The sequence below is a fragment of the Peromyscus maniculatus genome, chromosome 4, assembly GCF_049852395.1.
Source record: "Peromyscus maniculatus bairdii isolate BWxNUB_F1_BW_parent chromosome 4, HU_Pman_BW_mat_3.1, whole genome shotgun sequence".
Lineage (NCBI taxonomy): Eukaryota > Metazoa > Chordata > Mammalia > Rodentia > Cricetidae > Peromyscus > Peromyscus maniculatus.
The window spans coordinates 2,550,839-2,568,296 of NC_134855.1; the positions used below are offsets into that span (position 1 = coordinate 2,550,839).

A 17,458-nucleotide genomic window follows, 5' to 3' on the forward strand; every position below is an offset into this window, starting at 1 on the left:
AAGACCTAGATTTGCCAAGGTCACACAGCTAGTGTGCAGTGAACCTGGATCTTTACACTGCAGCATTTCTTCTCCCTTGGCAGACTTCCTTTTATACTGCAAAACCCAGCTTTAATGAGCTCATCCTCTGTGCATGTGTTCTTCCCCAACTCACTCAGAGGAATGAACTTTCCTCAAGGTGCTTACGATCCAGGGAAGACTATAGTTCAGTGACATAACAATGCATTGTTGAACGGGGTGATGTGCAAGCTGGGCAGCCAAGGAGCTCCAGAGGGAGTATGTTTTGAGCTGACTGAACAACCTGCCTTCCAGAAGGCCAATCAGACATAGTGGTCTGTGGCCTCGCACTGACTTAAGGAAGCTCAGAGGTTGTTACAGACCCGCGCATACTCTGGAAAAGACAGTTTTGTAGTTACCTAAGGATCAAGCTGGCCTGAAGGAGGGGCAAAGGGAAGTAAGTGTGTATGCTCTGAAGTTGAAGGCCATACTGCTAAAGCTTTTCAACTAAGTATTGACACATTGTTCTGTGAATGAAGCGCAGCGGTTATATTTTTGGACGGTGTTGTGGATGCAACCCTGGATCCTGTCCGTGCCAGGCAAACATGTCCTATCACTGAGTATCATTACCAGTCCAGAGCTGTTAATATTTGTGTAACAAGATGAGAAGAGTACCATCAGGGGGACTGGCGTGGGAGGTTAGTCTCCTGCTGCCTTCTTGCATTAAGTGGTCAGGTTCTTTGTCAGGAATTTGCTTTAGGCTAAAGACCTTGGCTCTTTCTCCAGGGCATTCTAGCTCCCTGCACCGTACAGAGCACGCCGCACATACACAGTAGAGCTGATCTGGCTGGCAGAATGCTAGCCACCAAGAAGATGCCAGCCAATAGTTGTATCCAGTACCACTGCTGGAACAAAGTGGGTATGTTTTCAGCTAGTCTGTCATAACTCTAAGGAGGGAAAACATTTCCCAGGCCGTTAAGGATAGAGGAGAGGCGATTTTGATTTCTGTTCCGTCCTTGCTATGTGCCAGGAAAATTCGTATCTATTGTTTTATGTCATCTGCTCAACGGCTCTTAAATCGGAATTATTGTTTTAGTTTCTGGGAAGTGGAAACTGAGGCTCAGAGCGGTTCTGTAACTTAGCCAAGGTCACACAACCGCCAAGTGGGAGAGGAGCCTAGGACGGATTCGAGTCTTATACCCAGCCAGGGTACAGCCTGCCCCTCCTCCACCCGGGAAGGCATTGCGGCGCTTACTCCGTTTGCGTAGAGGCTGAGGCTGGGGAAGCGTCCCGCACCCGGGCGTGGAGCCTGGGAAGACCGGCTCGTTATTGCGGCCGGGAGCTGCTCTCAGATTCCGCAGTTACGAAGTTTCCGCGCCTTTCCCTCTTTCCAGCAGCTGGCCTCCGCTCAGCAGCGCTTACGTTGCGGGCGCAGCGGGGCTCAGGTGCGGCCGCCGCCCGAACCAGGCGCCGCGAGGTGGGCGGGACGCAGTTTACGTAAGCGGTCTCGCAGGTGCAGGCGGCGGCCGCGGGTCTGAGCGCCCTGCGCGCTCCCAGGTGCGCAGTTGGCGCAGGCGGCGGCGGCGGCGGCGGGCGCTGGCCGGAGCTCTCAGGTGCGGCAGAGCGCGCGTGCAGGGGGGCGCGCGGAGGGCGAGGGGGCGGGCTTTCCGTTCCCCAGCAGCCGCGGGCCCTCCCCCCCCGCTCGGCCAATGGGTGTGCTCGGCGTCGTCACGTGGTCGCCGCCGCCGCCGCCGCGGTCGCCGCCGAAGCCGATCTCGGATCCGCGAGCGCCACCAGGGCAGCAGCCGCCGCAGCCGCCGCCGCTGTGCTGAGGAGCCGGAGACGCGGGCGGACGAGGTGGCGGCGGCGGCGGAGCGGGAGCGGGGAGCGGACGCGGGCGGAGCGCGGCGGCGCGGGTAGGCTGCGGCGGGGCCGGCGCCTGCGCGGCGGGCCATCCCGGGCGGGCGGCGGTTGAGGCGGCGGTTGAGGCGGTTGGCGGAGCCGGCCCGGGCCCCGCATTGTTTGTTGTGCGTCCTTAGCAGCGGCGGCGGCGGCTGCCGAGGCGAGGAGCGCGGCGCAATCCTGGCCCCGCGGCTTGGGCATTGTGGCCGCCGCTGCGGTGCCTGGCCGGTCCGTGTCAGGACTGCGGCCGTCTCCTTGCTTTCGGGGTCGGGGTCGCGAGTCCCGGCCCCGAGTCTCCCGAGGGCGTGGGCAGCGTGCGGGGCGCGAGCCCGGGGAAGGTGGGAGGGCTCTGGGCGCAGGGCAGGTGCTGGAGGACGTTGCGGGCAGGAATCGGGGAGAGGCTCGGGGGGCGGGCACAGGGTGTGGGCAGATTTAGGGAGCCGGGAGGGTTGAGGGACCCGGCCCCACGGTGACCAGGGCCTCAAGGGCAGGCCTGGGGGCCCGTGGGGGCCTAGGTTGGATTTGAGAGGAAAGGAGGACGTTCCGTTTGGGGTTCAGACGTGTGTGAAGGGGGATTTGGGGCGGGCAGGGGCAAGTGAGATGGTGGAGGGAGGGAGAAGATGGGCACCTCTAGGCTGAAATGGAAGGAGCAGATGCCCCGGTTAGGGCTGCATGTAAGGGGCAGGGAACCGGGCGGAGAGTGGGAAGGCCACCGGACCGCCTGAAGGGAAATGGCGGAGGAGGGGTCCGTAGCGGGGAGTGTGGCGGGCAAGGGGTGTCTGGGGAGGGGGTCTCTCAAGTGGCGGGTGAAATTGAGAATGTTCAGGTAGGAGGGTGTGTGTGTGTGTGTGTGTGTGTGTGTGTGCGCGCGCGCGCGCCCAGATGAGTCCCTTGATGGGTGTCTGGCCCAGAGGAATGGAGGGAGACGGAAGGGATTGACAAGCTAGAGGAGAAAGGCAGATGTTTGTCCTGTACTCATGGGAGAGGAGGTGGAGGCTAATGGGGGGAGGGGTGATTGGCACAGGGGCTGAGTTTGAGGGGCTTCGGAGAGAAATGGTTAGGTGATTGGGTGGAAAGAGGTGTCCAGGCAGGAGGTGTGTGTAGTAGCAGAAGTGAAATGGAGGGTGTTTGTGTGAGAAACACTGGTAGGCAACAGCAGAAGAGGAACCTTGAGGTTGGCACCGTGGAAAGGGACAGGTGTGTGGGGCAGAAGGGAAGGGGGGGTGTTTATGGAGTTGTAGGTGAGGTGTAGGGACATATGGAAGGAAATATTCCCAGGGCAGGAGGTATGGAGAGAAGTTGGGGAGGAGGAGGAAGATGGAAGGGGGTGTGTTTGAAGGGAAATCAGTAGAAGGTGGGATAGGTCTGGAGTGCGATGTAGAGGGAGGAGGGAAGGGAGTAGGCAGGGGATAGTGAGAAGAACGGCGGAAGAAAGGGTATTTTGTAGTAGAACGTATACTGAAGGAAGGGCCTGGTAGGGATGTATGGATGCATGTCTGACTAGAAAGGGACAGCTGTATGGGGTTGATGTGGTGAGGGAAGTAGGATGCTCGTGTTTAGGGCAGGAAATGACTGTTGGAGAGCGTTCAGAAGTAGGTTACCTAAGAGTTTGGAAGATTTCAGGTGTAGAAGTGTGAGGAAAGATTGGAATATTTACAGTTTTAAGACATTAGAGGATCCAAAATTATTAGGTCACTGAGATAATAAAAGGTAGAGTGCAGAAGTTGAGTAGGAGGAAAAAAACTAGAGAGGATTACTTTGAGGCTTAGAGGGACTAGACATTTGTGACAATGGACAGAGGATGTGGATCCTAGACTGATATTAACAGAAAATAGAGGACATTCAATTGTGTGCCATATCTTACAGTTCATTCTTTTAGGATCACAGAGATAATGAAACCTGATTTTTAGTTCCAGAACAGTGAATGGGAAGGACTAAGGGAGAACTGAATGGCTGCTGTCCAGTTGGGATGTATGTGGTGTGTATTTGATTGGCTTTGTTGACTGATGAGTAGACAAATAGCTATATAGCATCATGAGGTAAAGTAAATGGGATAGCAGCAGAGGCATGGCAGATATTTTGTGGAGCTGAAAGAGAGTAGATCCCAGAGGTCAGTAGCATCAAGAGCACTGAGAGAGGAAGGGATACGTTGATGCTTCCTGGTTAATGGGATAGTATTCAGGTATTGGATGATGTAACACCTGAGTCCCATACTACAGGCTGACAAAAATGTACATCTAGCTTCTAAAAGTGGCAGAAATGGAGCCTTTGGATTCTAACCTTTAAAATGTTAATAACTGATGTTGGATTGTCAGCTTTTTTCCTCCCGAGTAAAGTAGACTTTAGGTTCTTTGGTATTTTGGCTTGCTTTGATGGTATATGTGATGAGAAGATACCTCTAGAGTTGGGTGGACATAAAGGCCATCATCAGCCTGCCAGATATATGGGAACTAACCTTTAGGAGTTTGAGCACAGACATTTCAGTGTCTTGTCTCCTTTAGTGTTCTGTAGCTGTGTGTGTGTGTGTGTGTGTGTGTGTGTGTGTGTGTGTGTGTGTGAGAGAGAGAGAGAGAGAGAGAGAGAGAGAGAGAGAGAGAGAGAGAGAGAGAGAGAGAGATTTGGAAGAATTAAGCAAACTGCTTTGAGACTGTTTTATAGTAAGCACTGTTTCCTAGAATCATGGAAAATGAATTCTCTTGACAGCTGAAATTTCTGTCTTGTCAGATTTTGCTAAAAAGCAGATTTCATCTTGTTATAGAAGTAACTTGAATTACCACTCCATGTATTTCATATAGTATGTAGTATGGTACTGCTATGATTTCAGAGAAAAGGTCTGCTTTGGATACTTGGGGACTTCCTGGATTGATTGGTTTTCATTTGTCAACTTGGGAAGTATCTTCATGTAGGCATTGTACTTTGAAGTAACCAGTTTTAAGTGGGAGTCAGAATCTTGCCTAGTATAGCAAGAGAGGAGTAGAGCACCAATTTTTAAGAAGCTTGAATTTTAACTATAAGTAGTTAAAAAGTTAATAATTTTTAAAATCCAGATTTGCATTGTTTATGCAGGAAGTAAATGATATTCAGAAGACATTGTTAAAGGATTTTATTTTTGGAGGGAAATGTATTTTAGTATACTTTTGATCGAAACTCTCAGAGTTTGAAGAGTCCTGTCGTGCGCCGCGGGGGGGGGGGGGGGGGGGGGCTTCTCTGTGTAGTTTTGGTGCCTGTCCTGGATCTCACTCTGTAGACCAGGCTGGCCTGGGATTAAAGATGTGCGCTTCCATTGCCTAGTGTTTTCTGGGATTTGATGTATGTATAGAATATAATTATAAGGAGCATATGTGTCCCTTCATTGCTCCTTGGCAGGGAATTTGAACAGCAGGATATGAGATGACTAGAGTAACCTTTGAAAATTATCTCATAATATGGTCACTACTCTTTCCTTATTCCCCTCCCCTTTATGGAGATAGTGACTTACTCTGTTTGTAGCCTAAGATACCCATAGAAATCTCTGTGTCACCTAGGCTGGCTTCAAACGCAAGAAACACCTTCCTGCCTGCTGGCTTACAGACATGAGCCAGCACACCTACACCATATGAATAAATTTTAAGTCCATCCTGTTCATTTTATTAGTTTTTGGGCAAGCAATATTTCCTTGCTCAAAATAATTCTGAAATAGTATTTTGATGAAACATTTTATTGGGTGAAATTCTACAGCTTGTGATAATTTGTAGGTACTTTAAAGAAAGGTAAGTTATTTAGACTTTGCAGGCTAAATAATTGAATTCTGGTTTTATCTTCACCGATGACTGGCTGGACAAGACACTTAATCTCTTTGTGCTCATTTTTCTTCCAGAAACTTGACTCCTTATCTTCCTTCCAAGAGTGTTGAGTTGTTTATATGCAACAAGTTTGTCCTTTTTGTTTGTTTTTCTCTAAGACTCACTATGTAGCCCTGGCTGTCTTTGAACCTAATATATATACCTGGCTGGCCTCAATCTCACAGCGATCCACCTGCCTTTGTTTCCTGAGTACTGGGATATAAGGCACATGTCATAAGTTTAAATCTCTTGGGAAGACTAGACTTTTGTTAATATGGAGATAGGTTCCTTTTACTTTTGTGGTTGGTCAAATATTAGGGCAGCCAGAGCTATGTAGAGAGACCCTGGAGAGAGAGAGAGAGAGAGAGAGAGAGAGAGAGAGAGAGAGAGAGAGAGAGAGAGAGAGAGAGAGAGAGAGAGAAGGAGGAGGAGGAGGAGGAGGAGGAGGAGGAGGAGGAGGAGGAGGAGGAGGAGGAGGAGGGAGGGGGGGGAGAGGAGAGGAGAAGAGAGAGAGGGGAGGGATATTTTGCTATTAGATAAGTTTGTTGTAAGGAACTTGGAGATGAGAATTGTGTGCATATCCGAGATGTCTCTGATTCATTGTTGTCTTGTTTTACTGTGTGCTTTCTTCTATTACCTCTGCAATTGAATATACTGAATTTGATATATATTTGAATTCTGTCATATAGCTGAAGCTTGTACAGACATTGAGTTCTAGTGTTAGCCCAAGATTATTTCTAAACATGATTTCTAGAAGCAGTACTTCTTTTTCTTTTCTTTTTTTTTTTTTTTTTGTGTTTTTCGAGACAGAGTTTCTCAGTGTAGCTTTGTGTCTTTCCTGGAACTCACTCTGTAGCCCAGGCTGGCCTTGAACTCACAGAGATCTGCCTGCTTCTGTCTCCTGAGTGCTGGGATTAAAGGCGTGTGCTGCTGCTGCTGCTGCTGCTGCCGCCGCTGCCGCCGCTGCTGCCGCCGCCACCGCCGCCGCTGCCACCACCACCACCTAGCGAAGCAGTACTTCTTAAATCATGAATAATATATATATGTTTTCATATCTTTTTTTGCAGAAAATTGATTCTCAGTGTTCAGAACAGAAAAACAGAACTATTGCTTCTGCAAGTGCCATAAAGCTTCCTTATTCTGATTTATTGAGGTTTTTCTTTCTTTTTCTTCGAGACAGGGTTTCTTTGTGTAGTTTTGGTGCCTATCCTGGATCTCACTCTGTAGACTCACAGAGATCCCGCCTGACTCTGCCTCCCAAGTGCTGGGATTAAATTTGTGCGCCACCACCGCCCAGCGAGATTTTTCTTTTTTGAGACACTTTCTCTGTATAACTCTGGCTGTCTTGGGACTTGCTCCGTAGACCAAGCTGGCCTCAAACTCAGAGGTCTGCCTGCCTTTGCCTCCTGAGTTCTGGGATCAACGATATGCACTACCATGCCGAGCTTCAGAGCCTTTTATTTTTTTAAAAAAAAATTTTTTTTCTGGTGCTGGAGAGATGGCTCTGCAGTTAAGATCACTAGCTCTTCCAGAGGTCCAGATTCATTTCCCAGCACCCACATGGCAGCTCACAACTGTCTGTAACTCCAGTTTCAGGTAGCTAACATCCTCACACAGACATATATATGCAGGCAAAACACCAATCACATAAAAAATAAATTAAAGATATTTTTCTTTATTATTTTTAATTGTGTGTGTGTGTGTCTGAGTGTCTGAGTGTATGTAAGGTTTGTGCATATAAGTGCAGTTGCCTGTAAAGCTCCACTGGAGCTGGAATTAGTTGTGACCGAGTGCTGGCAACTGACCTTGGGTCGTCTGCAGAGTGGTATGTGTGTGATCTTACCTACTGAGCTGTCTCTCCAGCTTCAGCTTCTTTGATGGACAATGTATACTCTGCTTGAAGGGGAGCAATTTGTAAAAATTTAAAGGTGTTTTCAGTATTGTCCTTGGTTTATTTGTTATAAGGAACCTCCAGATGGTACTCAGGACCAACATTGCAAACATGTAAAAAGCAAATTGCTTTATTAGACATTAATTTGCCATGACTGTGGCAACACTTGTCTTTGATAGTAGTCTTACTGTACCTTCTGATCTGCCTAGTAGATCACTGTCTCATGTGACATGTTTGGGACTTGTTACCTATTTTACTGCTCTTCTGTTTTTATTTGGCTTTTCAAAATTATTTTAGCTATTGAAAAACTTTCTGACAGGTAGCTATGAGTAGCTTTATGCTCTAATTTTAGGAAACTATTTACAGGTATAAATTTAATTTATATATCACTTGAAACAGATTAATAAGGTCAGATTAATGGTGATATAACCATTAAATGGTTTATGACTGAATCCTGTTACTCTTTAATCTAGCTTTTAGTTTTTACATTGAATAGTGACTTTTACATTGAATAGTGAATAGTGAGTGATCTGACTGGTCACTTTCATCCCTAATTTGAATTATTTATTGTCCTACAAGTCCTTTAGGTACCTTGTATTTAGGAAGTACAATACCTGCCTTGCAAAATATTTTTTTTTTTTTTTTTTTTACATGTGTGGCTGCATGAAGGAAGAAGCTCTAAATCTTAATTTGATGTTCAGGTTCTTTTTTTAACATGACACAATATAAAACACCTGCTTTCTCAAGTTAACTTTAGTATGACTTGAAAGGGTATGGTTGAATAGATTAGTAATAAATTCACAGTGTTGTATGATGTGACTTTATGGTTCATTTCCATTTGAAAAGTGAGAATTTGCCAGTGGTGGTGGTGAGCAACTTTAATCCCAGCCAGCACTTGGGAGACAGAGGCAGGGGAATCTCTGAGTTCAAGGCCAGCCTGGTCTATAGAGTAAGTTCCAGGACAGCCAGGACTACACAGAGAAACCCAGTCTTGAAAAACCAAAAACAACAAACTAATGAACCAATCAACTAACCAACCAAACAGAATTATAGCCTGTGACTTTGGTTATGTCTAGTTACCTCACTGAAAAAAAGTATATTTTAGTCTAGTTAGGCTGTAACCTTACAGTAAGTGGTTTGTTTCTGAAAGATAAGATGGAGGTAGTCATTTTTTAAAAAGTTACTACATTTTGTGTGTTTATGGTGTGTGCTTATACCACAATGTGTGTGTGTGTGTGTGTGTGTGTGTGTGTGTGTGTGTGTGTATGTGTGTGTGTGTAGAAGTCAGAGGACAAGTTGTGGAAGTCTTTTCTCTCCTACCATGTGGGGGTCTGGGGCTCTCAGGTCATCTGGAGGCAAGGGCCTTCACCTGCTGAACAGTCTCCCTGGCCATGCCTTTTTTTTTTTTGGTGGTGAGTCAAGGTCTCACTCCGTAGCCCCAGCTGACCTGGAGGTCACGGTGTAGCTCAGGATGACCTTGAATTATCCTGTCTCAGCCTCTCCTGAGTTGTTAGCATTACAGGAATGAACTACCACATCTAGTTTTTGATTTTGTTTTTGAAACAGGGTTTTGTTGCTTATAGACTAGCTGGCTTTGAACCTGGATTCTCTACTTCAGCTTCCCAAGAAGCTGTCATTACAGACCAGTGTGTGCTACCATTCCCCACTAGAGAGTTCATTCAAAGATGTGTTTGTAGTTAGAAGGATTTAAAGCTCATCAGTTATTGCACTGACATATTGGCTTTTGTGTAGCTTAGTCTACATTTTAGCCTAATGAGGTTTTAGATATTGGTTAGCTTTACAACAACTCTCATAACTAAGTTTTAGTTAGCAAAGCTAGTGAACTAGAAGGAAAGATGGTGTAATTTTTATGTATGTTAGCAAGCCAGGGAAGAATAAGCATAGACCCTTGGTATGTACATTGTCAGTTGTTTTTTGAGCTGTGGATAAACTTAGGATGCCAAGGTTAGCATGGACCAGTAGATATCATGGATTAATTAATAGTGAGGTCTTTAAAATGGTGTTTTGTCCACTAGCTTTTAGATAACTATGGAGTTATTTAGAATCAGCTATATTTGTTACAGATTTTATGTTTAAAATTGGAATACATCCTCTAGTTTACAACTAGAATGGAGATGAAAAAATAAGAAAATTGTTGTGATGGAGAGAAAGCTCATTGGTTAAGAGAAGTTGCTGTTCTGCAGGGTGAGGATCCAGGTTTGGTTCCCAGCACCCACGTGGTAGTTCACAACCATCTGTGTAACTCCAGTCCCAGGGGCATCCAGTGTCCTTTTGTGAATTCTGAAGGCACTGGGCACACATATATGGAATATATATATATGTATATATATATGTAGGCAAAACACTCTGGCACATAAAATAAAAATAAAATCTAAAAATAAAAAAATTATGAATCATAAAATATTTTTATTTTGTTGTTTTGTTAAGGACAGGATCTTACCATGCAGATCTTCTGACTGTCCTGAAATTCACTATGTAAATAGGCTGGCCTTGAACTCACGAAGATCTTCCTGCCTCTGTTTCCCAAGTGCTGGGATAAAAGGTGTGCACCACTATGCCTGGCTATCATGTTTGTTTGTTTGTTTTTTTAATGAAGTGTAAACTCGACTTTTTTTTTAAGATTTATTTATTTATTATATATATATATATGGTGTTCTGTCTGCATGTATGCCTGCGGGCCAAAAGAGGGTGCTAGATCTCATTATAGATGGTTGTGAGCCACCTTGTGGTTGCTAGGAATTGAACTCAGAACCTCTAGAAGAGTAGCCAGTGGTCTTAACTGCTGAGCCATCTCTCCAGCCCTATCATGTTTATTTTTTAAAGGGAAAATTAAGTACAATATAAGTTAAGGCCTGAGAAGCACACTCAGGGCCTCTGGAAGAGTAGCATGCTCTCAAAAAAACAAACAAACAAACAAACAAAAGAAACAAAATAAATAAAATAAATAGCACTTTCTAGCAACTAAAAAAAAAAAAAAAAAAAGAGTAGCAAGGACGCTTAACTGCTGAGCTGTCTCTCCAGCTCCGCAAGTTTAAGTTTTATTTTAACCAGTAGCAGCATTTGGCATGGTGGATGCTTTGCTTGTCTTGAAATACTTTCTGTTTCATGCTTTTTTTTCTCTACCTTTTTGACCTTTTCTCAGCCCCTCTTCCATCCTGATTCATTGCTCCTACCTTTTTCTGTTGGACCACCTCATGGGGGTCTCTGCTTTTCCCTCCTTTGGTGCTCCTATCTGATTTCTCTTTTGAAAAATATTTAGAATATTTAAAGACTTGTGTGTGTTCCTAAGTGTATGTATTAGAATCACATGTGTGCAGAAGCCTGCAGAGGTCAGACGAGGCTTTGGAATTGAACAAGGGTCTTCTGGAAGAGCAGCCAGTGAGTGCTCTTAACCATCCATTGAGCCTGATCTCATGGTTTTAAATGCCCAACTTTTCTTTATCTTGGAACTCTGGACTTCCGTAGCCCACTGCCAACGTGTTATTTTCCACTTATGTGCTTTATTGACATCTAAACTGAATTTAAGATTCCCAGCCTTTACCTTTTGTAAATCTCCAAGTATAGCTAATTGATTTTGGAGGCTGTGCTAAATCATCTGAGCAGTCAGTGGCTCAACTTGTTTCACTGTGTATTGGTAAGTTGCTCCAAACTGTAAAAGCAGTTTATATATTCTCAGTGGCTTGATAAAACTCTGAACTCTCCTTTATTGCTGCTTCACTGGCTGTACATATCTAAGTAGTGTCTGTCTTACCTCTTTGAAGTCAGATGATGAGAGTCCCAACTAGTAACCTTGACTACTTTGTCAAAATGAAGGTGATGCTTATTCAAATTAAGAGGTTTGAACGATAGGCTAAATTTTTTTTTTTTTTTTTGGTTTTTTTCGAGACAGGGTTTCTCTGCGTAGCTTTGCGCCTTTCCTGGAGCTCACTTGGTAGCCCAGGCTGGCCTCGAACTCACAGAGATCCACCTGGCTCTGCCTCCCGAGTGCTGGGATTAAAGGCGTGCACCACCACCGCCCGGCTACGATAGGCTAAATTATATTTACTCATTTATATATGTGACCATGTGTATGGGTGCCCTTAACCATGTGGAGACCAGAGGACATAGGAGTGTAGGTAGGGGATGGAACTCAGGAACTCAGGTCTTCAGGCTTGGTGTCAGTGCCTTTATGTGCTGAGCCATCTCCCCTTTTAAAATCCCTTAAGACATAGAATCACACTGGGAGAAGATTGGCCATCTAACCTAATTAATGGTAGTTAGGGTGTTGGTTGTCAAAACATTTCTATAACAACCTATACTTAAAACATGCCAGAAGGATTTAGCTTCTGTTCTAAGTGCATTCAAGAACAGAATAAGATGCTTTTAGACTTCTGTACTTTTGAGCTTTGTAGTAGGAAATGTTAATAAGAACAAGGGAATTTTTTGCAAAATAATGTTGATTTATATATATATATATATATACTTTATTTATAGGCTACTAATGATACCTTATATTTATAGTTAATGCACTTTTAAATAGAAAAGGCATCATTGAGTTTATTAGGTGAACGCTTGCTTTAAAGAATGACCTTGAGCCTACCGAATGATTCATTTCTCCTAAGCCTTTTTCTTTGTGAGAACTTTTAAAGCTGTCTTTGTTCCAGAGAGGTTAATATACTACTCCAGAGTCACATACCAAGCTAGTGGTAGGAAGCAGCAAGAGGTAGATTTGCACTTCTCTGTTCCTCCTTCTCCCTTCCCTTTTTCCCTTTTCTTCTTTCCTGGGGTTTCACTTAAGTAGCCCGGGCTGGCCTGAAATTTATGATCCTCCTGAGGCCTTTCCCAAGAGAGATGTGACTAACATAAGCAGTGGATTTCTTGACTTTGAGTTAAGTGTGCTCCAGGTTTACTTTCCATTAGGCTTCAGTTTTTGTTCTTCAAGACAGGGTTTCTCTGTGTAGCCCTGGCTGTCCTGGAACTCACTCTGTAGACCAGGCTGGCCTCAGACTCAGAGATCCACCTGCCTCTGCCTCCTGAGTGCTGGTATTAGAGGTGTGTGCCATCACCCATCCAGGCTTTTGGTTCACCCAAGAAGGAGTATTCCTCCCTTGAAACCTTTCCCACTTCCAGGAGTTACTTACCTTTCTTTAATGAATCTATTTCCTTTACTTACCAAAAAAAAAAAAAAAGGAGAGAAAGTTAGAAATTCGGATAGAAAACCTTTAATGATTACACCATTAGCACCAATAATGTTGAATAGCAATAAGTTTTTTCCTGAAAAAACATTTAAAATGAACACATAATGGTAGTTAGTACATTCACAAGGCCAAGCAATCTTTATCTTATGTAGATTGAAAACATTTCTATCATATTGAGGCAAAAAAAAAAATTAAGTAATTTAAATCATTAGAATTAAAAAAAAACACCCACAAAACTTGGGGTGATGGCACATACTTGTAATTCCAGAACATGGGAGACAGAGGCAGGTGGAGCTCTGTGAGTTTAGGGTCAGGTTGGTCTGCTTAGCATGTCCAGGTCAGCTAGGGCTACTCAGTGAGATCCTAAAAAAAAAAAAGAGGGAGAAAAAAGGAAGAAAACCAAGCAACAAACAAATCTTGCAAATTAAAGGTGACTGTTGCAAGTTTATATTAGAGGTTACAGAGGTTACATTAGAGGCTTCAGGTGCTTTGCTGCTAATGTTTGATGCTTTTTTTTTTTTCTTTTTTAAGATTTATTTATTATGTATACAGTGCTGGGTTTGCATGGCCAGAAGAGGGCATCAGATCTCATTACAGATGGTTGTGAACTACCATGTGGTTGCTGGGAATTGAACTCAGAACCTCTGGAAGAACAGCCAGTGCTCTTAACCTCTGAGCCATCTCTCCAGCCCCCATGTTTGATGCTTTTAACGAATAAAGAAAGTTCTCCATTTGCTGCTTAATAGTGAATGTTTTACACTTGCAAAAAACTTTATAGAGGAGTCAGTCGTGATAATGCTGATAGCAGATATGCATTGTGTACATCTCCAGCTTTATTTTTAGATGGTTCCCCAGAGGAGAAAACTTAAGTTTCAGTAACTCCTTATTCATTTAATTCTGGTGTTCAAATTCATATGGATTTGCCTCAGAAAGTTGTGTCTTTTCACAAAAAATGGAGGAGATGCCTTGTATGGGGGATTAAGTAGTGTCTCAGTAAAATGATCTATCTGCCCAATGAACTCCTCTGACCAAGAGGGAAAACAAAATAGGAAACAGCTAGACATTAATATAAAAATTGCAGTGTAGCTTCTGAGGTTTGTTTGCAGAAATTCTCTATCCCCCCTGCCGCCTGTGGTGCACGCCTTTAATCCTAGCGCTCGGGGAGGCAGAGGCAGGCGGATTCCCTGTGAGTTCAAGGCCAGCCTGGGTACAGAGTAAGTTCCAGGACAGGCTCCAAAGCTACACAGAGAAACCCTGACTTGAACCCCCTCCCCCAGAAAAAACATTCTCCATCCCATTTATTTTTTAGTGAATCTTTAACATATTTAAATTTATAAACTGATTTCTTGAGTAGACTTACTATAAATATTGAAACCGGTTTCCCACTTTAAGAACATACTTACATGTCATTAGGCTAGAGGATAGACAGCCTTAAGCAGCATCCTCAGGAGATCTAGCACCTTCCTTCCTTATAGGCCTGAAGCTCACCAATTAGGCAGGACTAGCTGGCCAGTTAACCTTAGTGATCTGCTTAGTTCTCTCTATAGTGCTCAGATGACAAGCAAGTGCCAGCATTCCTGGCAATTTTTCCTTTGAGTTTTGGGGATGAAACTCAGAGCTTTGCTTTTGAAAGGTAGGTGCTTTACCAACTGAGCCATCCCTCAGCCCTCAAAAAGTTGTAGTTAGTTCCTGTGAAGAATAGAAACAACATTTTATCCATCCATCCATCCATCCATCCATCCATCCATCCATCCATCCATCCATCATCCATCCATCCATCCATCCATCCATGGGTTTCCCTGTGTAGCCTTGGCTGTTGCTCTGTAGACCAGGCTGGCCTTGAACTCAGAGATCCTCCTGCTTTCTGTCTCCTTTAGTGCTGGTATTAAAGTTGTACTTCACCACTGCCCAGCACAAACAATTATTTGTTTAAAAGAGTCCCCGGGCTAGAGAGATGGATCAGCAATTACTAGTGATTGTTATTTTTCCAGAGGACCCGAGCTCATCTCCAGCTTCTATGTGGAATGGCTTACAACTGCCTATAACTATGTAGTGCCTCCACAGACACTTGCAGTCACATGTATCTGTATACCATGTGCATGCATGGTGCCTTCAGAAGTTAGAAGGAGTTGAAAGCCCTAGAATTGGAGTTATGGATGGTTGTGAACCATCATGTGTGTGGAATTGGATTTGGGACCCTCTCTAAGAGCAACAAGTGCTCTCAACCACAGAGCCACCTCTGATTGAAGTTTTTTAAAAAGGATTTTGCTAGCATAACAACATGAGCTACAGCAGTAGCAGTCTGGCAGATGTCATGTATTTAAGTGTATTGATATTTAACCAAAGTAGTATAGATTTTTGACTGTAACTTTGTGTCTTTTGCTCATATCCAAGCAGTAGGTATCGCCATAAATGGATTTTTTGCTTTTAAACCTTTTATTTAAAAAATTTAAAATGGGGGTTGGGGATTTAGCTCAGTGGTAGAGCGCTTGCCTAGCAAGTAAAAGGTCCTCAGCTCCAGACAAAAAAAAAAAAAAAAAAAAAAAAAATTTAAAATGCTCTTACAATTTGTCTCAAATATTATACACCATTTTTCTAATTTGATGTAGGAAGAAGTTTCATTTTTCTTTGGAACTAGAAAAAAACGTAGAGTACAGACAGGTTTGAAGTTGGTCAGATTTGTTAAAAAAATTTTTATTTTGACAATAGCTGTGTGACATTCATCATTTGCATTAAAAAAAAAATATTTTGCCAGGTGGTGGTGGTGGCGGCTAGCATGACCTAAGTAGCAGGTTGTAGACCAACAAGGGATACACAGTAAGACACTGTCTAATAAATATCCTACTTAAATAAATTAGCAAATAGACAAAAAGAATGATGAATGTCAGCCAGGCAGTGGTGGCACATGCATTTAATCCCAGCACTCAGGAAGCAGGGGCAGGTGGATCTCTGAGTTCTGGGACGGCCTGGTCTACAAAGTTCCAGGACAGTCAAAGCTACACAGTCAAAGCTACACAGAGAAACCCTATCTCAACTATATTATTATTATTTTCTTGAGATAGGGTTTCTCTGTGTAGCTTTGGAGCCTGTCCTGGAACTCATTCTGTAGCCCAGGCTGGCCTTGAACTCACAGAGATCCGCCTGTCTCTGCCTCCCGAGTGCTGGGATTAAAGGCGTGCGCTACCACATCCTGCCTCCCCCTTTTTAAATTTGTCCTATCTTTTATCTTTTAAAATGAGTAATGAATCTCAGAAGTCTGCAGAGTAGGAATAAAGATGATCTTTTTAAAGGGCTCCACTCAGTATCTGGCACATAATAAATTGTGTTTGGAATGTAGATATTAGAGACAGAAGCCTAAATTTTGTTAGCTTAGACCTCAACATTGCATAAAGTAGTAAAATTTCACTTGTACAGTGTCCTCTTCCCTACTGTGTATTGAAGTGTTATGTGTCAGTTTTACAGTTTCCTGCAGCTTACCCTTTTCTCAGAAATTCTTGACAAATGTCTTCACGTCTACACTGATAATTGTACATTGACTTCAAAGGATAGGTGGTGTTAACCAAGCTGATGATGAGGTGTTTGCCCGTTAGAGCAGTCCTTCAGTTAGGTGAAAACTATCATGCTAACAAGTGCTTATGTCAGCTATCAGAATGCCCAGCTTTTTTTTGTTTGTTTTCCTTTTCTTTTCTTTTTTTTTTTTTTTGGTTTTTTCGAGACAGGGTTTCTCTGTGTAGCTTTGCGCCTTTCCTGGAGCTCACTTGGTAGCCCAGGCTGGCCTCGAACTCACAGAGATCCGCCTGTCTCTGCCTCCCGAGTGCTGGGATTAAAGGCGTGCGCCACAACCGCCCGGCTTGTTTTCCTTTTCTTGAAATTTATTTTATTTTATGTTTTGCCTTCATGTATTTATGCATACCGTATGTGTGCCTGGTGCATGTGGAATGCGGAGGCCTGAAGAGGTTGTCAGGTCCCCTGGAACTGGAATTACAGACAGTTGTTATTTGCCATATAATGAGTGCTGGGAATTGAACCCTGGTCCTCTACGAGGAACAGCCAGTGCTCTTAACTGCTGAGCCATCTCTCCAGATCCAAGGACACCCAATGTTATGTAAAAGAAGAAAAGTTTGGTTGTCTGGAATGAATGAAAAGTATGTACTCAGTGCTAATCTATTTTATAATGATGGTTAATGATGAAGTATGGAAAGCTATATCCTAGCCTATTAATTTTACTCATTACTCTATTATTATTATTATTATTATTATTATTATTTGTTATTGTTGTTGTTGTTTTTAGACAGGGTTTCTCTGTGTAACAGCCCTGGCTGTTGGAACTTACTCTATAGACCAGGCTGTCCCGGAACTCACAAGAGATCCACTGCCTCTGCCTCTCGAGTACTGGGATCAAAGGTGTATGGCACCATCGCCTGGCACTCTATTGTTGTTATTTGTAAAATTTTTTTTTCTTTTTTTTTTTTTTGGTTTTTCAAGACAGGGTTTCTCTGTGTAGTTTTGGTGCCTGTTCTGGATCTCACTCTGTAGCCCAGTTTGTAGCCTCACTTTGTAGGCCTCAAACTTACAGAGATCCACCTGGCTCTGCCTCCCGAGTGCTGGGCTAAAAGGCGTGTGCCACCACCGCCCGGGTGTTCTTTGAT

At 43.8% G+C, this 17,458-nt stretch overlaps 2 protein-coding genes across 23 annotated transcripts in view; one reads left to right on the forward strand and one right to left on the reverse strand.

Annotated features, from left to right (window-relative positions):
- Positions 1–17,458, forward strand: part of Strbp (spermatid perinuclear RNA binding protein) — a 181,166-nt gene that overhangs the window by 39,188 nt on the left and 124,520 nt on the right. For 9 of the 22 annotated variants that reach the window (XR_013050279.1, XR_013050280.1, XM_076568489.1 and 6 more), the window contains exon 1: positions 1,773–1,913. The exons of 2 other annotated variants lie outside the window; for them this stretch is intronic. The gene's annotated coding sequence lies outside the window, so the exon portion shown is untranslated. Of the gene's footprint in view, positions 1–247; positions 455–1,523; positions 1,611–1,753; positions 1,914–1,964; positions 2,238–2,709; positions 3,097–17,458 lie in introns of those variants that run through there. 11 more of the 22 variants (XR_006070957.2, XM_042274762.2, XM_076568497.1 and 8 more) reach the window with 9 other exon arrangements.
- Positions 1–17,458, reverse strand: part of LOC121828560 (uncharacterized) — a 54,340-nt gene that overhangs the window by 18,335 nt on the left and 18,547 nt on the right. Inside the window, exon 2 of the mRNA XM_076568758.1 lies at positions 1,253–2,410. Coding sequence (XP_076424873.1) covers positions 1,491–2,410 — 920 coding nt within the window. The 3' untranslated portion in view covers positions 1,253–1,490. The remainder of the gene's footprint in view (positions 1–1,252; positions 2,411–17,458) is intronic.